This window comes from Chiloscyllium punctatum, chromosome 25, assembly GCF_047496795.1.
Source record: "Chiloscyllium punctatum isolate Juve2018m chromosome 25, sChiPun1.3, whole genome shotgun sequence".
NCBI classification, from domain to species: domain Eukaryota; kingdom Metazoa; phylum Chordata; class Chondrichthyes; order Orectolobiformes; family Hemiscylliidae; genus Chiloscyllium; species Chiloscyllium punctatum.
The window spans coordinates 25,490,574-25,513,238 of record NC_092763.1 but is presented as its reverse complement, the minus strand read 5'-3'; the positions used below and the strand labels follow the sequence as shown (position 1 = coordinate 25,513,238).

The window sequence follows — 22,665 nt, the reverse complement described above, 5'->3', positions numbered from 1 at the left end:
CATTTAGTTTTAGACTCCCTCACTCTGTGGAACAGGCCATAATTATTTATCCTATCCATGCCCCTCGATTTTATAATCCTCATAGCCTCCGACGCTCCAAGGAAAATAGCCACACTCTTTTCAGGTTCTGCCCATAACTCAAACCCTCCAAAGCTGACGACATCCTTGTAAATCTTTTCTGAACATTTTCAAGTTTCACAGCATCTTTCCTGTAGCAGGGAGACCAGAATTGCATGCAGTATTCCAAAAGTGGCCTAACCAATGTCCTGTCCAGCCACAATGTGACCTCCCAAGTCCTGTACTCAATGCACTGACCAATAAAGACAAGCATGTTTTTTTCTTGGTGGTGGTTGCAGTGGGAGGAGCAACAGTGTGGACCAGAGGTTGCAGGGGGTGGGGGAAGCGGGGAGGGAGACGGTGAGGATTGGAGTCCCAACAGGAAGGTAGGAGTACAGTTAAAAACTTACCTTGTGTATAGGCAGAGCGCACATTGAGCAGGAGTGGACACAGGATTGCTGGGTAAGAGAGGCTTTATATTTGGGCGGCTGCTTTACCCAAAACATGACTCGGTTAGTGTCTCCCACCTATCCTTCTCCTCTAACGAAAAAAAAGGTTCTGTGTGCCAGATTGATAGGGTGACTAGTCTTTTATTCCCCCTCTCTTTTAGTTTTCAGTCGGCTCATTAGGAATTTAGAACAGTGGGAATGGAGGTTAGGGCAGTTGAATTATTCCTCCTGCAGAACGTGGGAGGTAAGGCTCACCACAAGTGTCCCTGCTGACTGCATCTGCAGAAAGTGCACCCAACTACAGCTCCCTGAAAACCACGTTAGGGAACTGGAGCTGGAACTGGATGACCTTCGGATCATTTGGGAGGCAGTGGAGGTTATTGAGAGGAGTCACAGGGAGATAGTCACACCTCAGATACAAGAAGAAGGTAGATGGGTTACAGTCAGGGGACGGAAAGGGAACTGGCAAGCAATGCAGGTATCCCCAGTGTCCGGTCCACTCAACATTAAGTATACCGTTTTGGATACTGTTGGGGGTGGGGCGGGAATCGATTTACCAGAGGTAAGCAATGGGACACAATTCTCTGGCACAGAGTCTGTCCGTGTTGCGCAGAAGGGAAGGGGAAAGAACAGTAGTCTATGGGGACTCCATAGTCAGGGGGACAGGTATAAGATTCTGTGGGAATGAGACAGACTCATGTTTGATCTAGATTAGTGTGGTGCTGGAAAACACAACAGTTCAGGCAGCATCTGAGGAGCAGGAAAATCGATGTTTCGGGCAAAAGCCCTTCATCAGCAATAGAGGCAGAGTGCCTGCAGGGTGGTGAGATAACTGTTTGGTGTGTTGCCTCTGAGGTGCCAGGCTTCACGATGTCTCTGATCTTGTTTATGGGATCCTTGAGAGGGTGGGGGAGCAGCCCCAAGTCATGGTCCACATTGGCAGCAACGATATAGGTAGGAAGAGAGATGGGGATTTAAGGCAGAAATTCAAGGAGCTAGGGTGTAAAATTAGAGGTAGGACAAACAGAGTTGTTGTCTCTGGTTTGTTGCCCATGCCATGTGCTAACGAGACAAGAAATATGAAGAGAGAGGAGTAGAATAGTGGCTACAGGGATGGTACAGGAGGGAGGCTTTTGGTTTCCTGGATAATTGGGGCTCATTCGGGGGTAGGTGGGACCTCTACAAACTGAATAGTCTTCAACTGAACCAGAGGGGCACCAATATCCTGGGGGGGACATTTGCTGATGCTCTTCAGGTGGGTTTAAAATAATTCAGCAGGGGGATGGGAACCTAAATTGTAATTTGAGTATAGAGGACGCTGAGAGTAGGGAGGTCTGAAATAAGATTTCAGGGTCACAAGAGGGCACTGGCAAGCAAAAGGTTGGTTTGAAATGTGTCTGTTTCAACGCCAGGAGCATCCGGAATAAGGTGGGTAAACTTATGCATCAGTCCCTGGGATTTTGATGTTGTGGCCATTTCAGAGACATGGATAGAGCAAGGACAGGAGTAGCTGTTGCAGGTTCCAGGATTTAAATGTTTCAGTAAGAACAGAGAAGATGGTAAAAGAAGTGGGGGTGTGACATTGTTATTCAAGGACAGTAGGACAGCTGCAGAAAGGACGTTTGAGGACTCGTCAACTGAGGTAGTGTGGGCTGAGTTTAGAAACAGGAAAGGAGAGGTCACCCTGTTGGGAGTTTTCTATAGGCTTCCAAATAGTTCCAGAGATGCAGAGGAAAGGATAGCAAAGATGATTCCCGATAGGAATGAGAGTGACAGGGTAATTGTTATGGGGGACTTCAACTTCCCAAATATTGACTGGGAATACTATAGTTCAATTACTTTAGATGAGTCAGTTTTTGTCCAATGTGTGCAGTATGGTTTCTTGACACAGTATGTAGACAGGCCCACAAGAGGCGAGGACACATTAGATTTGGTACTGAGTAATGAACCCAGCCGAGTGTCAGATTTGGAGAGAGGTGAGCACATTGCTGATAGTGACCATAATTTGGTTATGTTTACTTCAGCGATGGAAAGGGATAGGTCTATATTGGGGGGCAAGATCTACCGCTGGGGGAAAGGCAATTACAGTGCGATGAGACAAGATTTAGGATAGAGTCTTAGAGATCTACAGCATGGAAACAGACCCTTCGGTCCAAGCCGTCCATGCCGACCAGATACCCCAACCCAATCTAGTCCCACCTGTCAGCAGCCGGCCCATATCCCTCCAAACCCTTCCTATTCATATACCCATCCAAATGCCTCTTAAATGTTGCAATTGTACCAGCCTCCACCGCATCCCCTGGCAGCTCATTCCACATACATACCACCCTCTGCGTGAAAAAGTTGCCCCTTAGGGCTCTTTGATATCTTTCCCCTCTCACCCTAAACCTATCCCCTCTAGTTCTGGATTCCCCAACCCCAGGGAAAAGACTTTGTCTATTTACCCTATCCATGCCCCTCATAATTTTGTAAACCTCTATAAGGTCACCCCTCAGCCTCCGATGTTCCAGAGAAAACAGCCGCAGCCTGTTCAGCCTCTCCCTGTAGCTCAAATCCTCCAACCCTGGCAACATCCTTGTAAATCTTTTCTGAACCCTTTCAAGTTTCACAACATCTTTCAAATAGGAAGGAGACCAGAATTGCACGCAATATTCCAACAGTGGCCTAACCAATGTCCTGTACAGCCACAACATGACCTCCCAACTCCTGTACTCAATACTCTGACCAATAAAGGAAAGCATACCAAACGTCTTCTTCACTATCCTATCTACCTGCGACTCCACTTTCAAAGAGCTATGAACCTGCACTCCAAGGTCACTTTGTTCAGCAAAACTCCCTAGGACCTTACCATTAAGTGTATAAGTCCTGCTAAGATTTGCTTTCCCAAAATGCAGCACTTTGCATTTATCTGAATTAAACTCCATCTGCCACTTCTCAGCCCATTGGCCCATCTGGTCCAGATCCTGTTGTAATCTGAGATAACCCACTTCGCTGTCCACTACACCTCCAATTTTGGTGTCATCTGCAAACTTACTAGCTCTACCTCTTATGCTCACATCCAAATCATTTATGTAAATGACAAAAAGTAGAGGGCCCAGCACCGATCCTTGTGGCACTCCACTGGTCACAGGCCTCTAGTCTGAAAAACAACCCTCCACCACCACCCTCTGTCTTCTACCTCTGAGCCAGTTCTGTATCCAAATGGCTAGTTCTCCCTGTATTCCATGAGTTCTAACCTTGCTAATCAGTCTCCCATGGGGAACCTTGTCGAACGCCTTACTGAAGTCAATATATATCACATCTACTGCTCTAGCCTCATCAATCTTCTTTGTTACTTCTTCAAAAAACTCAATCAAGTTTGTGAGACATGATTTCCCACACACAAAGCCATGTTGACTATCCCGAATCAGTCCTTGCCTTTCCAATAAGGAAACTGCAGGGGATGGGCACAATAGAAATGTGGAGCTTATTCAAAGAACAGCTACTGTGTGTCCTTGATAAGTATGTACCTGTCAACAGGGAGAAAGTTGTCAAGAAGTTGAATCTCTTGTCAAGAGGGAGAAGAAAGCTTATGTTAGGATGAGACGTGAAGGCTCAGTTAGGGCAATTGAGAGTTACAAGTTAGCCAGGAAAGACCTAAAGAGAGAGCTTAGACAGGCGAGGAGGGGACATGAGAAGTTGTTGGCAGATAGGATCAGGGAAAATCCTAGACCTTTCTGTGGGTATATAAGGGACAAAAGAATGACTCGAGTAAGATTAGGGCCAATCAAGGAGAGGAATGGGAAATTTTGCACGGCGTCAGAGGAGATAGGGAAAGTGCTAAATGAATATCTTTTGTCAGTATTCACATTGGAAAAAGACAATATTGTCAAGGACAATACTGAGAAACAGGCTACTAGACTAGATGGGATTAAGGTTCACAAGGAGGAGGTGTTAGCAATTCTGGGAAGTGTGAAAATAGATAAATCCCCTGGGCCAGATGGGATTTAACTAGGATTCTCTGGGAATTCCAGGGAAGAGATTACCGAATCTTTGGCTTTGATCTTTATGTTGTCATTGTCTACAGCAATAGTGCCAGAAGACTGGAGGATAGCAAATGTTGTTCCCTTGTTCAATAGGGGGAGTAGAGACAACCCTGGTAATTATAGACCAGTGAGCCTTATGTCGGTTGTTCATAAAGTGTTGGAAAAGGTTTTAAGAGATTGGATTTATTTCTCATCTTGATAAGAATAAGTTGATTAGGGATGGTTAAGACGGTTTGTGAAGGGTAGGTCATGCCTCACAAACCTTATTGAGTTCTTTGAGAAGGTGACCAAACAGATGGATGAGGGCAAAGCCAATATGTGGTGTATATGGATTTCAGTAAGGCGTTTGATAAGATTCCCCATGGTAGGCTACTGCATTAAAACCAGAGGCATGGATTTTGTGGGCGATTTAGCGGTAACAGGCAGAAGATTCAAAAGTTTGAAAACATTTACCAACAGGTTCAAGAACACCTTCTTCCCTGGCATTATCAGACTCTCAAATATTCAAGTTGATCTCTCTCTGCACTTTCTCTGTTGCTGTAACACTAAATTCTGCTGTCTGTTCTATTATCCTGATGTATTAATGTACGGTATGATCAACCTGGCTAGCACTTGGGGTGGCACAATGGCTCAATGGTTAGCACTGCTGCCTCACAGCGCCAGGGACCTGGGTTTGATCCCAGCATTGGGCGACGGTCTGTGTGGAGTTTCCATCTTCTTCCTAAATCTGTGTGGGCTTCCATCGGGTGCTCTGGTTCCCTCCCACAGTCCAAAGGATGTGCAGGTCAGGTGAATTGGCCATGCTAAATTGCCCCTAGTGTTAGGTGCATTAGTCACGGGGAAATGAGTCTGGGTGGGTTACTCTTCAGGGGGTCAGTGTGGACTTGTTGGGCTGAAGGGCCTGTTTCCACGCTGTAGGAATCTAATCTAATACTTATCTCCAAACAAATGACAGGAGTAAATCCAATTATACTGAGTCGAGAGAAAAAAGCCTCACAAACAGCACAAGAAATCTGGGCTGAGAAGTGAAATGATTTATTGAAATCTGCCGAGAGACCACATGTCATTGCTATGACATTTGGCCCTGCGGAGAGATTTGTTTTAAGGAGATTGGGAGCCACAACAAAAAAAAGCATCAGAAAACATCCATTACTGCAGGAAGCAGCAGGGACTCCTTAACGACTGCAAAATAATTTTACCCTCAAAATGATGAAAACTTAAAAACCAAAGAAAGGGAAGGAATCCAAATTCTCACACCAAGAAAGTTTTAATCAGAGAGATGGATCAAGTTAAATATAGAATTGGACATTTTGGAGACTGTTTTCAAGATATAGACCAGTTCACAACTGGATATCCAGTCAGACTAGAACAAACAATACACCTTCTGTCACTGGAAATGTTATTGTTGATTTAACTGCTCAACAAGGAGTTCATGAAAACCAAGGAATCAGATTAACTTAAAATTTTAACAGCTTTTGCCTCTACTTGGAAGTAAATATTAAAGACTGTAATGTCTCCAATTAAGAAGGAATGTTGGCTGTGAATTCACATCAATATTTTTGTAACGGTTCTGTATCACAATTTAACACAATGCACTGAAAGGTAAAATGGATAGTCAAACAAATATTTCAATAAGATTATACTCATAGTCTCAGTCTAATTCCATAATAAACTGATGTGTCTTTATCTCAACTGCAGAGTGATAAAGAAGACATTTAACAGGGGATGTGGCTTCATTGGTCAGTGCATTGAGTATAGGAGTTGGGGCATCATGTCATGGCTAAATTGGACATTGGTGAGGCCATTTTTAGAATAAAGCATACAAATCTGGTTGCCCTACTATAGGAAGCATGTTGAAAAATGTGTTGCTGGAAAAGCACAGCAGTATCCAAGGAGCAGGAAAATCGACGTTTCGGGCATAAGCCCTTCTTCAGGAATGAGGAGGGTGAGCTAAGCAGGCTAAGATAAAAGGTAGGGAGGAGGCACTTGGGGGAGGGGCATTGGAAATGCGATAGGTGGAAAGAGGTTAAAGTGAGGGTGATAGGCCGGAGAGGGGTTGGGGGCGGAGAGGTCGGGAAGAAGATTGCAGGTGCTGAGTCTGAGGGTTGGGACTGAGATAAGGTGGGAGGAGGGGAAATGAGGAAGCTGGAGAAATCTGCATTCATCCCTTGTGGTTGGAGGGTTCCTAGGCAGAAGATGAGGTGCTCTTCCTCCAGGCATCGTGTTGCCATGGTCTGGCGATGAAGAAGGCCAAGGACCTGCATATCCTTGGCGGAGTGGGAGGGGCAGTTAAAGTGTTCAGCCATGGGGCAGTTGGGTTGGTTGGTGCGGGTGTCCCAGAAGTGTTCTCTGAAACGTTCTGCAAGTAGGCGGCCTGTCTCTCCAATGTAGAGGAGGCCACATCGGGTGCAGCAGATGCAGTAAATGATGTGTGTAGAGGTGCAGGTGAATTTGTGACGGATATGGAAGGATCCCTTGGGGCCTTGGAGGGAAGTGAGGGGGGAGGTGTGGGCGCAAGTTTTGTATTTCTTGCGGTTGTAGGGGAAGGTGCCCGGAGTGGAGGTTGGGTTGGTGGGGGGTGTGGACCTGACAAGGGAGTCACGGAGGGAGTGGTCCTTCTGGAATGCTGATAGGGGAGGGGAGGGAAATATATCCTTGGTGGTGGGGTCTGTTTGGAGGTGGCGGAAATGATGAAGGATGATACGATGTATCTGGAGGTTGGTGGAGTGGTAGGTGAGGACCAGTGGTGTTCTGTCCTGGTGGCGATTGGAGGGGTGGGGTTCAAGGGCGGAGGAGTGGGAAATGGAGGAGATGCGGTGGAGAGCATCGTCGATCACGTCTGAAGGGAAATTGCGGCCTTTGAAGAAGGAGCCCATCTGGATTGTTCGGTATTGCAATTGGTCCTCCTGGGAGCAGATGCGGTGGAGGCGAAGGAATCGGGAATATGGGATGGCATTTTTACAGGGGGCAGGGTGGGAGGAGGTGTAATCTAGGTAGCTGTGGGAGTCAGTTGGTTTATAGTAAATGTCCGTGTTGAGTCGGTCGCCCGAGATAGAAATAGAGAGGTCTAGGAAGGGGAGGGAGGAGTCTGAGACGGTCCAGGTAAATTTGAGGTCGGGGTGGAAGGTGTTAATAAAGTGGATGAACTGTTCAACCTCCTTGTGGGAGCACAAGGTAGCACCGATACAGTCATCGATGTAGCGGAGGAAAAGGTGGGGGTGATGCCAGTGTAGCTGCGGAAGATGGACTGTTCCACATATCCTACGAAGAGGCAGGCATAGCTGGGGCCCATGCGGGTGCCCATGGCTACTCCTTTGGTTTGGAGGAAGTGAGAGGATTGGAAAGAGAAGATGTTCAGAGGGAGGTCTAGTTCAGTCGAAGGAGGGTGTCAGTGGAAGGGTACTGGTTGGGTCAGCGGGAAAGGAAGAAATGGAGGGCTTTTAGGCCTTCGTATTGGGGGATGGAGGTGTATAGGGACTGGATGTCCATGGTGAAGATAAGGCGTTGGGGGCCGGGGAAGTGAAAATCATGGAGGAGGTGGAGGGCATGGGTGGTGTCCCGAACGTAGATGGGGAGTTCTTGGACTAAGGGGGACAGGACCGTGTCGAGGTATGCAGAGATGAGTTCGGTGGGGCAGGAGCAGGCTGAGACAGTGGGTCGGCCGGGGAAATCAGGTTTGTGGATTTTGGGTAGGAGGTAGAAACGGGCGGTGCGGGGTTGTGGGACGTTGAGGTTGGAGTTCGTGGATGGGAGACTCCCTGAGGCGATGAGGTTATGGATGGTCTGGGAGATGATGGTTTGGTGGTGGGAGGTGGGATCATGTAGGAAGCATGTTGTCCAACTTGAAAGGATGCAGAAATGATTTAGAATGATGTTGCTGTAACTGGAAGGTTTGAGCGGTAAGGAGAAGCTGAATAGGCTGAGGTTTTTTCCCCCGGAATGTTAGAGGCTAAGGGATGATCTTTTCAACGTTTGTAAAATCATGAAGGACATGGATAGGACAAATAGATATGGTCTTTTTCTGAGGGAGGGAAGGCTAAAACAAGAGGGCATAGTTTTAAAGTGAGAAGGAAAGATTTAAAAGAGACCAGAGGGGCAACTTTTTCATTCAGAGGGTGGTGCCTGTATGAAGGAAGCTGCCAGAGGAAGTGGTGGAGGCACATACAATAACAACATTTAAAAGACATCTGGACAGGTACATGAATATGAAGGGTTTACAGAGATATGGGCCAAATGTTGGCAAATGGGACTAAATCAATTTAGGATATCTGGTTGGCATGGACAAGTTGGACCGAAAGGTCTGTTTCCATGTTATACATTTCAATGACTCGATAAGAGTGTTAGTTCATGAAAAAAACACATTTTCTTACAATTTATACTTTCTGTTTATTTTAAAATGGACTTTCCTGAATTGAAAATAGCTGCTACTTGTCAGATAATTTGCAAGTTTCCTACCAGTTCTAGAAACTTCCACCAGTAACATTACAAAAGATAAAGCTAAACCACCATAAGTTTGGAAACGCACAACTTTCATTGTGTGGATGTTGCATTCATAGAATAGTAGATACTCCATCTCCCCAGTTAGATTCGGTAACAAAAAGGAGCTATTAATCTTCATTACACCTGAAAAAATGCTGATGGTCCATCGTCTCACTCAACCAATCAACAGTAGCTACTGACCAGATCACAAAAATTGACTTGTGCATTTGAAACCGACTCATCACGCCTCAGAACCAAAATTCCTCTTGATCCTGAAAATTTGAATTGTCAATTCTGGAATCTCCTTGTCTTATTTTGGTCCAACCAAGTCTGCAGTTAATGCCCATTCTTCTAAGTATTTGACTTATGGGTAATTCTACAGCCAGATACCACGCATAACTTAGGTCTTAATCACCACAAAATCTAATTCCCTGGGATTTTTCTGTTAGAACTGGAAAAGCTCATCAAATCCCATTTTACTACACCACAATCATGATTAAGAGGATTTCTGCAATGTCTGCTTATAATCAACTAAATATGCTGCAGTCTGAGCTACATCAGAAATGTACTCTCACTGGACATTAACTTTCTGAATTCAGACAAAGCAAGTGAATGAATGTCCATGTTTTTGGATTTTAAGTTATTAATGTTAACAAATTCTTTCACTTCCATTTGTTTCTTCCTTGTATGCTTGAGCATGTGCAAGTGTTGCAAAACCCACTCCCTGATGTGAACAGATGATTAAATCGTACATTTAATTTAATCCTAAAGAGAGACTTTGGAAATTGGACTCCACAAACAAAGGACTTGAAGAAAACATTCAACAACCTGTTTGAAAATTAATGAAGAAAGATATAAAACACATTCACTTACAGTCTGAAGATGAGAGCAAATAAAATAATATAATTTAACCCATTTCACTCATGTCTGTAACAACAGTGATGAATGATTTCTGTTGTGGGCAGAGGCACTCTTGGAAGTTGTTTGTAGATGACAGGAATGTGTTAAATGTTTGAACATTTAACGTAACCATCTCTTGAGAACTCCACAGTTGGACCAAAGGAATGGTAGACTCTAATCCACCCAAACACAAAACTGGGGTTGAACTACAGTTGAACTCAGAGGGGTCATAAAGGCAGAGGTTCCAATATGTCTGGAAATATCTACTTGTAAAAGGTTTGAAGTATTTTTTAAACACTGATACAATGAAAGGGGAGTGGCCAGTTCTTCCAGTCCAGGGTTTGGTTTGGTTTGGTTTGATTTGATTTTGTTTTGTTTTGACCATTATTGTTTTGTTTTGTAGCTGCTGGTAAGGTTTTAGCTGGGAGCCCAGAGAAGCTATTGGGGACCCAAAGAAGGAGATCTATGCTGATCCTCTCTCTCTCTCTCTCTCTCTCTCTGAAGGCCTCTCTCTCTCTCTGACATCTCCCCTGCAAGAACCTGTGTTTGATTTTATTTTTTCTTGCCAAGGAGGTGTTTATGGGGATGTTGCAAGTATTTGGAACAACACCATTAAGTTTCAATACAGTTGATTGGGTTTTAGATTTATTCTAAATTTGGTTCTTGTTTGTCCATATTTCATTCAGTAGCCTGTAAATAAATTCTGTTTTGTTTAAAACTGAGTGGTTAGGCCAGCTGCATCACTCCTGGAATATCCACTTTACACCTGTGGAAAATGGCTGGAAAGGTAGGGTCTGCGCTACCTTCTTGAAATGTTTTGTGGGGGTCTGGCCTGATTCATGACACCTGCCTGACATCACAATCTTGTGGAGCAAGCTTGGCCACCCAATCAGAACGTGCCACATGCCACAGCAGGAGTGCCTGCTGACATTTGTTCCATTCTGGGTTTTCATTGGCACCAATGCTGTTAATCTTTAGTTTAGGTTCCATCTGTCTATTGTAAGTGTCACTAACATTACCATATAAATCCTATCCACTGTTTAGGTTTTGGATTGGTTTTTATTGCCTATCCAGAAGCTCTTGCCCAGTTGCCATGGGCACCTTTATGGTCCATTTTATTTTTCTTCATGCTGCTCACTCTGGGACTGGACACTCAGTTTGCAGAATTAGGTAAGAGCGACATTATTTCACTGAACTAATCATTTTCTGCTTCTATGGAAGGAAGTTATCTGAATCATTATGTTTATATTGTTGAAGTAGAAGTTATTGTTTGTGATATTAGTGAATGAATGAGTCATTCTTTTTCTTGCTGTGATTCTCTGCTTAGTATCTCAATGGGGCATCAATGTGTTTCAGTTAAATAGGTTCACATCGGCATTAAGGAAAAAAACAAAGAAATGTGGATGCTGGAGATCTGAAACAAAAACAGGAATTACTGGAGAAACTCATCAGGTCTGGCAGCATCTGTGGAGGGAAAGCTGATTGAGCATTTTGCATCCAGTTCTGAGAAGGGTCACCGGACCTGAGACATTAACTCTACCTTCTCTGAGCAGATGTTGTCAGACCTACTGGGTTTCTCCAGCAATTTCTGTTTTTGTTTCACAGCTTGTTTCACAGAATGTCCTGCAAAATGCCATATTGGTACTAATGACATAGGAGGCAGAGTGACAAGTTCCTGGAAAGGGAGTCAAGCAGTTAGGTAATAAATGGCAAAGCAGGGCCTCTAAGGTTGTAATGTCAGGATTTCTCCCACTGCCACAAAGAGTGGGAGGGCTAGACAAGGAAGATAACATAGTTGAATGCATGGCTGAAGAGCTGGTGTAGAAGGGTATAGTCTTCAGAGGGTCAGTGTGGACTTATTTAGTCATAGGACCTGTCTCCATACTGTAGACTGTCTAAAAAAGGGAGGAGCACCAATATCCTGGTAGAGAAGATAAAGTCACATGGGATCCATGGTGAGTTAGTATGATGGATACAAGATTGACTTAGTCATTGGAGACAGGGAATAGTAGCAGTAGGGTATTTTTCTGACTGGAGATTTGTGACCAGTTATATTCCACAGGGACCCCTGTCATTTGTAATCTATATAAAAGATTTGGAGCAGAATTTAGGTGGCCTGATTAGTATGTTTGCAGACAATACAATGATTGGAGAGCTGTGGATAATGAAAGACAGCCAGAAAATGCAGCAGGATATGGATAGGCTGGATACTTGGGCAGAGAAGTGGCAGATGGAATTTAATCTGGACAAATGTGAGTTGAGACATTTTGAATGGTCTAATGAAGGAGGGAGGTATAGAGTAATAAATGGCAGAACCCTTAGAAGCTTTAACATTCAGACCGATCCAGGCAATCATGTCTATAGTTCTATGAAAGTGATAACACAAACGGATAAGATGGTCATGACAGCATACAACATGCTTACCTTCATTGGCTTTGGCACAGAGTATAAAAACTGGCAAGTCATGTTGCAGCTTTATGGAACTTTAGTTAGGCCACATTTGGAATATTGGAAGCAGTTCTGGTCACCACGTGATCGAAAGAATATGGAGTCTTTGGAGAAGGCATGGAAATGTTTTACCAGGTTGTTGCTTGGTTTGGAGAGTATTAGTTGTGAAGATAGTTTGGACAAACTTGGTTTGTATCCAGTTGACAATCACAGGCTACGGAGCAACCTGATAGAAGTTCACAAAAGTATGAGAGGCATGGACAGAATGGATAATCAAACTCTTCTTCACAGGAATGTCAATTACTAGGGCACATAGGTTTCGGGGAAAAGGGGGCCAGTTTAAAGGAGATATGAGAATTAAGCTTAAAAGGCAGGGAATAGGGGGATACAGACTGTGTGGAGATAAAAAGTTTTTAATGTAGAAAGGTGTCATGTGTTGGCAGAGTATTGGAGGGCTGAATGGCCTGTTCCTGTGCTGTGCTGTCCTTTGTTCCTTGTTACTTCAACATCTGGAGATCTCATAACAGGATCTCTGTTTGATTTTTATTACAATAATTTTCAATCTCACTTTGTTCAGGTCACTCTTTCTTCCCTGTTCTTTGATCAGAATAGCTCATTTTTTTCAGTTTGTTCTGAGGGTCTGTAACCATCTGAGGATAACCACTATGTAATTTGAGGTAAATCTTGAAAATGTTCCCCAGTGTTAGACTGAACACTGCTGTCCCCCAATGGATTAATTGGCTCTCCAGTTGGGGATAGGTAAAGGTGGTCTGGTAATTGTGTTCAGCCTGTCATCAAAGTAACAGGAACGGGATGAGATAAAATGCATTGAGGAATGACGACACTCTCCTGTTACTACACTGATCCAGAGACACAAAGTCAAATTTCACCTCAGCAGCTAAAGAATTTGAATTAAATCAATTAAATAAAGTTGGAAGGAAAATTAAATATTAGGAATGGTGATAATGAAACTAATAGCTTGTTAGAAAAAGCCATCTAGTATGTGATGTCCTTTATGGAAGGAATTTCTCACTGAAGTCTGACATGAAACTCTAGGTCCACTTTCTGAAATGACCAACAACCATTCAGCTCCTCAGAGACTAAAACAATCTGTGTTTACATACAGCAAAACCTGGACAAAATACAGAGTACCTAATATTTATACAGTTACACCAGACAAGTGCCAGACCGTGACTAATGCCAATAAAAGGAATTTAACCAGCTCTCCTTGAAATTTGATCTTTATTGATTCCCTTATCCTGGGGATTATCAACCACCAGAAACTGAACTGGTCCAGCCACATCAGTACTGTCATTAAAAAGAGCAGGTGAGAGTCTGGGAATTCCCAAAGGACTGTCCGCATCAACAAGGTACAGGTCAGCAATGTAACAGAAAAACTTCCCCAATGCCTGGTTGAGTACATTTATCAGATAATGCAGACAATAATTAAAACTGCTTGGAGTCATTGCTACCAGATCCCCAAATCTTCCACAGGATGGTCTCTGATTGCTGCTGTCCCCCAATGGATTAACTGGCTCCAGTTGGGGATCGGTAAAGGTGGTCTGGTAATTGTGTTCAGCCTGTCACCAGGATGCAACTTCTGTATGGATGGTGTACAAATGGGGAAGACAGTGTTGTAGTGGTATTGTCACTGGCTGATTAATCCAGAGATCCAGACTAATGCCCTGCGAATATTGGTTTGAATTGTAATTAATATAAAGTTAGTCATTGGTGGTGCTGACCATGAAACTACCATTGATTGTAAAACTCCACCTCCTTTACTCATGTCCGTCAGGGAAGGAAATGAGATCCACATGCCCAATCCATAGTAATGTCTGAACAAGCCAATCTGTTCAAGGGCAATTAGGGATGGGCAACAAATCTTGACCAAACTAGCAATAACCACATCCAGTGAAACAATAGAAAAATGTAGCAAACACTTTCTCAGGGGACCCAGGACTTTGGGGAGCCCACCCTTCGAGTACAACATACAACTTTAGCTTTCTTGCTTCAGGAAATGGGTAATTGCATTGGAGCCAGTTAGAAGGAGAGTCAGTGGGCTGATTGACTCCCCGGGGAAGAATGAATTACTTTGAGGAAAGGTTAGTGCTGTACTCATTGAGTTTTGTAAAATGGGAGGTGATCCTATTGAAATATGCAACTCTGTGAGGATTGAAAGTTATGAGCTGAGTGAGTGTGAAGTGGTCTCGACTGACCATTACACGTCAAGAAAATGTCTCCATTTGAGGCACAGATGAGGAGCAATAGTTTCTGTTAGAGCAATAGTTTCTTTGGGTGGGCTCCCCAAAGTCCTGGGTCCCCTGAGAAAGTGTTTGCTACATTTTTCTATTGTTTCACTGGATGTGGTTATTGCTAGTTTGGTCAAGATTTGTTGCCCATCCCTAATTGCCCTTGAACAGATTGGCTTGTTCATTATGTCTTTGGAATTCTCCACCACAGAAACAGTGGGAGTTGGGCCATTGAATATATTCAAGACTGACTCAGACACACTGTTGATGAACAAGGGAGTTAAGGATTCTGGGGGACTGGCAGGAAAGTGGAGGTAAGACCACAATCAGATCAGAAACTATCTTATTGAACAGCAGAGCAGGCTTGAGGGGCTGAATAACCAACTCTTCCTCCTGTTTCTTATGATCTTATGTTTCCTACAGCATGGAACCCTTTCAGTGTTGGAAAGATTGCAGCAGCATCCGAGGTTGCCATGGAAACGGCACTCACTATTGCCGGGCAAGAAACAGTTTCTGTTGTTCACCCAATTCCAGCAAAATCACCTGGAGGCAGAATGTACTGGGCCTGTGACCTGACTGTAACCTTTTGAATTTGCCTTCTGTTCTTTTCTCCATTCCTCCCTCCACACATCTCATTAGATTCTGCCTGGGACAGAAGACCTGATCTGTCTCTCTGGTCTGCAGAGCTTCAGTCTCTCCAATGTTGGGTATCTCTGGGAATTGTACATGAATCCCTAACCTCATTGAAATTTTGTTTTTTTCTCTCTCAGAAACAGTTATAACAGCACTGCTTGACCTGTTCCCCAAGTTTCTTCAAACAAAACGCCTCTATTTGACAATTGGTATTTGTTTCACATCTTATTTCCCTGCCCTTCTTTGTGTGACACAGGTATGTTTTTTTCAATCATTTGCTCTGTTTCCGTACATAGTTCAGGCCAAAACTAAAAAATGTACTGTTAGTACCTTTGTTGGGAATACGGTGACTTGTGAACATTGATTCAATCACAAGGTGTTGGTGACAATTCGGTGCATTACTGAGGGCACAGTGCACTGTCCGAACTGGAGGCTGTTCTGGCCTGAGGGAGCTACAACAGGATGGGAATGTGAACATGACCGTTCAATTTAGACATAGGATGTATATTCCTAAAACCAGCACGCCCAGATGAAACAGCAACATATGATCAAGGAGGTTTAAAAAAATAATAAGCATCACAAGTAACTTAGGATGAACAGAAAGTGTGAACACCTTGCAGAATGACTGTATCCAAGTGTTCGCAAGAGGAACTAATGACAACAGACCATCTCCAAACAAAGATGTACAAATAAACTCAAGGAACTGTTAATAAATTCATCATAACGGAGAGTCACAGACAGTCTCAATGAGCTGAAATCATACAGATTCTAAATGTCGGGTGGTGTTTCTAAGTGCACTTAGAGTGATGTAGGAGGATAAGTAATAGGCAGAGGAAGTGAGCACGGTGGAGCCGATGAACTCTGAGATAGTCAAGCATAATTCATGAACAATGATAAAATGGCTGAGAAAGAAACCAAATCTGACTTTGTCGAGTTACAGTTAAATCTGTGAATTTGAGGCGACATCGTCAGTGGTGTGAGTGGTGCTACTGAGAGATGGTTCATTGTAAAACCTTGTGTTAGAACTTGCCTTGTTTTCTGTTGGAAGAGAGTGTTCAGTGTGAGGTACAGACTTACTGGTTTGCAGTTCCCTTGTTTATCGCTAACACTCTTCTTGTGAAAATGAACCACATGAACTGCCTTCTAGCCCTCTAGTACCTTCCCTGTTACCAGAGAGGAATTTGGTCCTGTATCCCTTAAATTTGTTTCCTCATCTCCCACTGCAACCTTGAGAACAACTGTAGTCCAGGACTGGGTATCTCTTGGACCTTGCAGACTCACTCAATGTTGTTCAGGTTGGGTTTCTCTCAGACCATGCAGACTCACTCGATATTGGTCAAATTAAAACCCTGTGGGCTCACTGGACTGTTCAGGGTGTTTCTCGGACCCTGTGGGCTCTCTCTCTCTCTCCCTTGCTCCCTCCCTGCCTACAGTCTGAGGACAAGCTGCTCTGTTCTCTGCCATGTCCCTCAGCTGGAGATTGGGGTCAGATCAAGCCCTGCCAGGGCCGGTCTCTTCTACTTTCCTGGCTGCCTTCTTGAATTTTCCAAGAACTTGACCAATCAGGGGCATGGAGTTAATTGGTTTGAATCACCTTGGAATGGCTTCCGATAGCTTGTTAACAATTAACCTTTTGACGTGTCTGCTCTGGAGCCTGGATGGTCTGTTTTTTTTTAACCAGAATATGCACCTGCTTTTATGTTTTACTATCACTTTAAGAGATTATTTTGTCCTCTCCTTTTGAAAAGAGGTTGTAAGGCAGAGATGCCGAGCTGTCTCTGTGAAAGTAACCATTTAATGAGGCCTTGGGGTGATTTTTAAAGTTGGACCAATGGAAGGAGCCTGGGTATAGCCAGCTCTCACCGACCAGGTTCTTGAGTTTTTCTTTAGCTTTTAGCTTTAGTTTTTAGTTTTAGCTTTAAGCAGAAGCCTTTGGGGCCTTAAAAGAGTTGGAATTTTCAGTCAGAGTCTCCCAGCTGCTACGTTCTGTGCAGTTTCTCTGGATGTTATTTTCCCTCCTGAATTAGGGAAGTACATGTGAGAATCTGTGGTCTGACAGGAAGTGGATTGAGAGTGGGGCTGACAGTAAAGCAAGGCTGTTCCACACACACAGGCATCAAGTGATTGGACCTGATGAATCATCAGGATGTACTCTCCTAATTCTCAGACAGTGACCTCTTGCAGAAAGAAGAGGGACCATGCTGGCTTTGGGCTTCACGGGAGACAAAGAGTGATCTCCAAAAGGCAATCACTGAAGGGATAATGGGGGCATTAGGGGTGATAGTTCAGGAATCACTGGAATCAGGGACGGTCCCAGAGGACTAAAAAATCACGAACGTGACCCCTCCAGACCCACCCGCCTCCCATTTATCTCTCAGCACCCCCAGCCCACAAGCCTCATTCCTGATGAAGGGCTTATGCCCAAAATGTCGATTCTCCTGCTCCTTGGATACTGCCTGACCTGCTGTGCTTTTCCAGCACCACACTCTTGACTCTGATCTCCAGCATCTCCCTGTTTAAAAATGGAGTAAGGCAAAAGATGGGAGATTACAGGCCAACTAACCTCAACTTGATCATGGAATTATTGTCCTGTTTGAACAGTGGAGGCAAACGTTTATGAAAACATTTTGTGATGGCATTGTAAGGGTTGCAAAGGAGATTCACCAGGACGTTGTCTGGAATGGAGTATTGCTGCTATGAAGAGAGGTTGGACAGGCTCAGATATGTTTCTTTGGAGCAGAGAAGGTCGAATAGCGGGACCTGATAGCAGTGTCTAAGATAATGAGGGGCAGGCACAGTGTGAGTAGAAAGCCACTGTTCACCTTAGTTGAAGGGTTAATAACAAAGAGACATAATTTTACAGTGAACTGCAAGAGCTTTTTCACTCAGAGTGTGGTAGGGATCTGGAATGTGCTGCCCAGGGTTGTGGTGGAATGTGTAATTGAGGCAGGAAATCTCACAACCTTAAAAAAGTACTTGGATGAGCACTTGAAATGTTACCATTCAAAGCTCTGAGGCTAGTGCGGGAAAGTGGGACTTGTGTAGGAGTTTTGACAGTACAGATTTGATGGGCAGAATGACCTCTTCCATACTGTATGAATCTCTGATTCTACAATGAGACCCTGCAACATTAGGATGTTAGTAAACGATTATCAGCTAAATAAAGATAGACTAAACAGCCTTGTCATTCACAAAAATGTTATAATCTCGACATTGGTTGATGCAGTTACTCATATAACACACGGAAATATATTTAAATTGGATCAGAAATGACAGAAATAATTTAATAAAAGTAAATGTAACGCTGTGAGAGTCAGCAGATGGAAGGTAGATGTGAAATATACTTTAAAGGGGGTATGGTAGATTGAGGTCATGGGAGGGGAGAGAGATCATGGGAGTTTGAAGCTGCTTTGTGCATTTCATTACATTAAATTTCTCTCTGAATGTAAGCTGTTGCTGTTTTGATGAATGTATCAATACTATTAGCATCATGGAACATAGACTATTACAGTGCAGTACGGGCCCTTCATCCCTTGATGTTGTGCTGACCTGTGAAATCAATCTGAAGACCATCTAACTGACACTGTTCCATTTTTGTCCATATGTCAATCTGTTTAAATTCCCTTAAAGTTGGCAAGTCTACTGCTGTTGCAGGCAGTGCGCTCCATGCCCCTACTACACTCAGAGCAAAGAAACTCTGTCCTATTTTGATCACCCCTCAATTTAAAGCTCTGTCCCCTCATGCCAGCCATCATCATCTGAGGAAAAAGGCTCTCACTGTCCACCCTATCTAATTCTCTGATTATCTTTGATGTCTCAATTAAGTCACCTCTCAGTCTTCTTCTCTCAAATGAAACAGCCTCAAGTCCCTTGGCCTTTCCTCATAAGAGCTTCCCTCCATACCAGACAATATCCTAGTGTGGGATATAGGTAAAGTAGTGTTACTTCTGCAATTATAATTACTTATACAAAGTAAATGAACTCACACCAGTGTGTAACTGTTTCAGCCAAGAGCTGAGTCAACAAGAATGGAAACTATGTGGACGAAATACATAATTGTTTTTGTATTAGCTAAAATTGTATGCAAGAATGAAACGTGACTGCAAAACAATGGTAGATATTACAGTCGAATAGATAAGATACTGTGAGGGGAGGGAGTTAAGATAGATACGCCTGTACAAACAGTAGGTATGAACATGTTTCCCACTTTTACAGAAACACAGGAACAAACCCCAATTAAAAGGTCATAAGGATCAGTATGGTTGGGGAAAGCACAGATGGAGGGAGTAGATAATGGTGAAGAAAGGATATACCTAACAATGGGCCACAGCAGGACGTGGTCAAACGGCCTTGTGAGGCCAGAAATAAGCATTTTGTCACAGACAAGGCCGGATAAGGCAAGAGATAAACAGGAGTAATGGGGGCCGGTCTTAGAGAAGTGGAAGATGTAAACAGGGGAGGAGCAATGAAATAAAAAAAAAGAAACCAAATTATATAAATATCGTGTATTGGTTGAATTCAGTGTGTGTCCCTTGCCTTGTAGACAGTGGAAATCACACCCTCTTGCAAGAGTAAAATAAAGGAGACTACTGATTCAGATTTTGTCTCGGACTGAAACTATTGAAGTGTGTGAGCCTTGTTTCTCACAATTGGGGGCTGTCCGGGATGTTCTTCCATCGCCGGGGGGAGTGGCTGGCCTTGAGCACTGGGAAGACGCGTCCCGTTCCCAATTGAGGAGTGGTCTCATGTCCCGGTTTGGTCCGCTCCCTTGGGCGACTGGTACGGATCCCACAAGAGAGACATCTGAATCAGACGGTGATAGGAGGTTGATAGAAAAGACGGCAAAAAGGGGCCAGGCAACTCTGTGCACAGACCAAGGTAAGAAACCTGACTTTTAAGTATTACCTTGGTGGCCGGGAAAAGGGGTATTTAATCGCTGAAGGACTGGTGAGGGCCCTGGGAAATGGGGGGTAGGCAGAGTAGCTGTCACGGAGTAAAGGAAGAAGAAAAAGTCCCTGGTAACATTCCTCCTGAAAGTCCGTTGGGGAGGATGTTGAGGGAATGGACAAGCAATACTTGTACAAGGGCAAAAGATAAAAAGAAAATAATTAAATATTGTTGTTTGGTATGGACCAAAGACCCAATCCATCGTCCGGCTGTCTTCTGGCCAAAGTATGGTTCGGACGAGGATTGGGTATATCAGTATTTGGATTTGTATGTGAATAAAAAACAACCTTTTAGTCAAGAGGAGGCGGACAATGCGTCTTGTTGGAAGGGCAGTTTGGGAATGATGGTAGTAAAGACAAGGGATTCCCCCTCTGCCCCACCCAGTCCCTGGAATCCTCTTGGCTGTTTGCCCCCACCCCCGTACCATAAAATTAGGTTAGGTGAAAATGGGGGAGGAGGAGACACAGACAGACAGGGACAGGGAACAGATGACTCACAAGAGGAGGATGAGGGGGCGGTGGAAGGGGATGTTGTTGTTCCTGACCCTCAATCCTCAGCAAAAGAAAGGAAAGCTAAAGTGGACGTAGAGGAGGCCTCTGGAGGATCTAAATCAAAGCCTAAGGGGGAGAAACAAAAAAAAGTGAAGAACATAATGACTTATTCCCTTCGGGAGGTACCTATAGGGGCCAAAGAGATTGGGTTTGTAAGTGCCCCCCTCACCAGTGGGGAGGTCAGAACATTTAAAAAGGAAATGAAGGTCCTGCTTGAGGATCCGGTGGGGTTGTCTGAACAAATTGATCAATCTTTGGGGCCCAATCTGTATATGTGAGCTGAGTTAATGTCTATTTTGAATATACCATTTACTGGGGAAGAAAGGGGACTTATACGAGGAGCAGCCATTAAAATATGGGACAGGGACCATCCGATTGGAGATGGGGATGCTGGACAGGGAGAGGTGAAGTTTCCCCTCAGAGACCCCCAGTGAGAAAGTCAAAATCCGGAGCATAGAGAAGAAATGAGGGAATTGAAAGACCTGATTCTAAAAGGAATAAAAGAGGCAGTTCCGAAGTCACAGAATTTGTCTAAAGCCTTTGAAGTTAGACAGGAGAAAGATGAGACTCCCTCAGTTTTCTTGAAAAGATTAAGAGACTCAATGCGGAAATATTCTGGAATGAACCCTGAGGACCCAGTGGCACAGAGTCTTTTGAAAGTACATTTTGTGATAAAGGCATGGCCAGACATACAGAGAAAGATACAGAAGATAGAAGGGTGGAGCAAAAAATCATTAGATGAATTGTTAAGAGAGGCACAGAAAGTGTTTGTAAAGAGAGAGGATGAGAGACAAAAACAGAAGGTGAAAATGATGGTAGCTACGGTTGATGAGGTCGTTAAGAAAAGAATGGAACCAATAGTGAGCAACCAGAGCGGCGAGTGGCAGCATGTAGGACAGAGAGGGAGAGGGAGAGGACAAGGGAGAGTATTTGATAGAGGGTTCGAGCGACAGGGGCAGAGATGGAGGTCTCCACAGGCAGGATGCTATAATTGTGGAAAGATAGGGCATTTTAAGCGGGAGTGTCCTCATCTACAAAGGGAAGAGAGGGCAATTCTGCTTATGAATTTTGATGAAGAATAGGGGTGTCAGGGGTTCTTGCCCCCGGGGACCCACCAGGAACCCTTGATAAACTTGAAGGTGGGACCGTGTAGGGAAGAGGTAGTCTTCCTAGTAGATAGGGGGGCAGCACAGTCATTGCTGAATTTTAAACCAAAGAAAGTAGAAATGTTGACAGTCGATTACTGTTTCGGGGGTAAAAGGGGAGGGATTTACTGTTCCAGTATTTGAACCTATGATGATAGAAGGTCCTAAGGATAGGGTCACAGGGGAACTGTTGTATATCCCTGATATACGAAGTAACTTACTAGAGAGAGACTTAATTATCCTCTTAGGACTGGAGATTGGAATTCAGGAAAAAGAATTAGTTGTACAAATGGCAATGTTGACAGAGGATGTGGAGAGAGAGATAGACCCTATTGTATGGGCTAGAGAAGGGAATCGTGGAAGACTACAGATCCCTTCCCTTGAAATAAGTTTAAAAAGGAAAGGGGACGTTGTCTGTGAGCGACAATATCCCATTTCCATAGAAGGTAAACGAGGACTGCAGCCAGTAATTGAAGGACTGATTAGAGATGGACTGTTGGAGCCATGTATGTCTCCTTATAATACCCCAATTCTACCGTTGCGGAAATCCGATGGAACTTATCGATTGGTGCAGGATTTGAGAACATTGAATCGAATAGTACAGATCAGGCACCCAGTGGTGCCAAACCCCTATATTTTATTAAGTAAGATCCCTCATGACCACAAATGGTTTAGAACATAGAACATTACAGCGCAGTACAGGCCCTTCGGCCCTCAATGTTGCGCCGATCAAAGCCCACCTAACCTACACTAACCCACTATCCTCCATATACCTATCCAAT

General features: G+C 44.0%; 1 protein-coding gene across 1 annotated transcript in view; it reads left to right on the top strand.

Moving 5' to 3' along the window:
• Positions 1-22,665, top strand: part of LOC140495629 (sodium- and chloride-dependent neutral and basic amino acid transporter B(0+)-like) — a 76,215-nt gene that overhangs the window by 29,680 nt on the left and 23,870 nt on the right. The window contains exons 9-10 of the mRNA XM_072594624.1: positions 10,955-11,080; positions 15,378-15,496. Coding sequence (XP_072450725.1) covers positions 10,955-11,080; positions 15,378-15,496 — 245 coding nt within the window. The remainder of the gene's footprint in view (positions 1-10,954; positions 11,081-15,377; positions 15,497-22,665) is intronic.